The 1,963-nt window shown below is 43.0% G+C and overlaps 1 protein-coding gene across 1 annotated transcript in view; it reads left to right on the top strand.

The window, feature by feature from the left end:
- The first annotated feature begins 285 nt into the window (after positions 1-285).
- efhd2 (EF-hand domain family, member D2) overlaps positions 286-1,963 on the top strand; it is an 11,223-nt gene continuing 9,545 nt past the window's right edge. Inside the window, exon 1 of the mRNA XM_034876814.1 lies at positions 286-680. Coding sequence (XP_034732705.1) covers positions 394-680 — 287 coding nt within the window. The 5' untranslated portion in view covers positions 286-393. The remainder of the gene's footprint in view (positions 681-1,963) is intronic.

The following is a 1,963-nucleotide window of genomic DNA, read 5'->3' as shown; positions in this document are numbered from 1 at the left end:
GATATTCTGAGCTCCATACCACTCCACACCAGTTGGTGGCGGTAATGCGCCAACGCCGTGTGCCAACCGCCAGTAAATCTTGAAGAAGAAGAAGAAGAAGAAGAACCGTCAGACTTCTAAAGTGTTTGTGACAACACGTTAAGGTTGAGCTAGGCTTTAAGTCTGCGCTTGGAGCTCGAAGCCTGGAAACAAGAAGTTAGAGAAGTGTATTTGGGATTAATTTGCTTCGCCCCTTGCCAGAAACACTCCATACGGTGAGGGTGAGGGCGAGGCCGAGCCGGGGGCGGGATAACGCGACAGAAGGCGCTGACGCCTTCTTCTGGGACGTTAGTGGAGTTAGGAAGTTAACGGAAGATACTGCTAGCTACGGATTAGCAGCCGTTTCATTTGAAAATGGCCACAGAAGAACTTTCCTCCAAGCTCAGTCGTCGGCTCCAGATCGAAGAAGGAGCTGAGGATCCTGTTGCTGTGGACCTCAGCGGGGACCAGAATGGGTCGGAAGACAAACCGAGTACGGCCAATGCAGACTCGGAGCTCGGCGCTAAGCTGAACCGGCGAGAGGAGCTTAACGACGGGCAGGGTGAGCACCGGCAGCCCAGCATGAAGGTCTTCAACCCGTTCACCGAGTTCAAAGAGTTCTCCCGGATCCAGATCAAAGACATGGAAAAGATGTTCAAAACGTGAGTGTGCGACGGTATGAACGCCGACACAGGGTCCGGGTCCATCTTAGACATGCCTCGGCCGTTTTAAATGGGGTACTCCAGTGGCCTAACAGGGAAGTAGTTGAGAAGGCTCACATAAGGAAGTGGAGTCAGCAGGTTGCGGACGTAGCCTACGTTAGGCCACAGTTTGCTTTCCAAAATGTTCAAAAAGTATTAAAATATGCAATAGGGCGGCAAATAACTATTATTTTCATTGTTGATTAGTTGTTGGACTAAGACATGTATTGTTTTGTCCACAACTCAAAGATATTGAGTGCACTGTCACGTGGAATGAAGAAACTAGATATGATTTACATTGACGCTGGACTCAGAGTTTATATTAAAATGCGTTGAGAAGTACATTTCTATAAGTGTGTGTGTGTGTGTGTGTGTGTGTGTGTGTGTGTGTGTGTGTGCCTGCTCGACCAACCGAGCTAACCTGGAACCAGAGTTTTTTAACTTTATTATATAGGTCGATATAATAACAGACTCCGACCAATTCATCTATCACCAAATGTAGTTGGCGACCAGTTTAACAGCTCATCTGAACCTCTCTAACTGATCACACCAAGTTTCATAACATTAACATATAATAATTAACATATAAACATTAAATAATAACAACATAGTCAAGCCTTATGTATGATAACGACCTAGTCAGTGGCTTATATTAAACCATATCAAACGTGCTTTAACCGCGTGCAACCCCAGCCGTTTGGAGGGGTTTGGCTCCTGCCGCTGTGAGCTCTGTTTCACCCTGTCCAACAACCACGGCCACGCGCAGGAAGAGATGGTGGCTTTTAAGCTCTATAATTAACTTCTAAGGGCATAAAAAAGAAAAAAGTAAGTTTAATGTATTAAGAAAATAGAGTAAATAAAATAACTTTGGCTGTATATCATTCACACAATAATTTACATTTTTACAAAGTTAGCACCAGTTATGGAATGTAGACTAAGTACATTTACTCAAGTACTGTACTTAAAGATGAACTGAACTGAAAAACTAACTTTTGATAACTTGTTGGTTATGATAATTACAAATGAATTACACAATTTTTTTTTTTTTTAAATATCAATATAGCTTTTTTTTAAGCAACACAAAAATTGCGTTTGTTAGTATTAGAATGCTGATAATATCGATGACGTCACTGGCATGGTAGGCCCTCCGAAGGTATAAAGGCATTGGCTGCAGCACATAATATACACATGAAAAAAAGTCATTTTAATGGCACGGATTACTCATTTGAGCCTGTGAGGGACAG

This window comes from Etheostoma cragini, chromosome 7 (assembly GCF_013103735.1).
Source record: "Etheostoma cragini isolate CJK2018 chromosome 7, CSU_Ecrag_1.0, whole genome shotgun sequence".
In the NCBI taxonomy this organism is placed as follows: domain Eukaryota; kingdom Metazoa; phylum Chordata; class Actinopteri; order Perciformes; family Percidae; genus Etheostoma; species Etheostoma cragini.
Note: the sequence above shows the minus strand (reverse complement) of the source record. Positions and strands in the feature narration are given on the sequence as shown.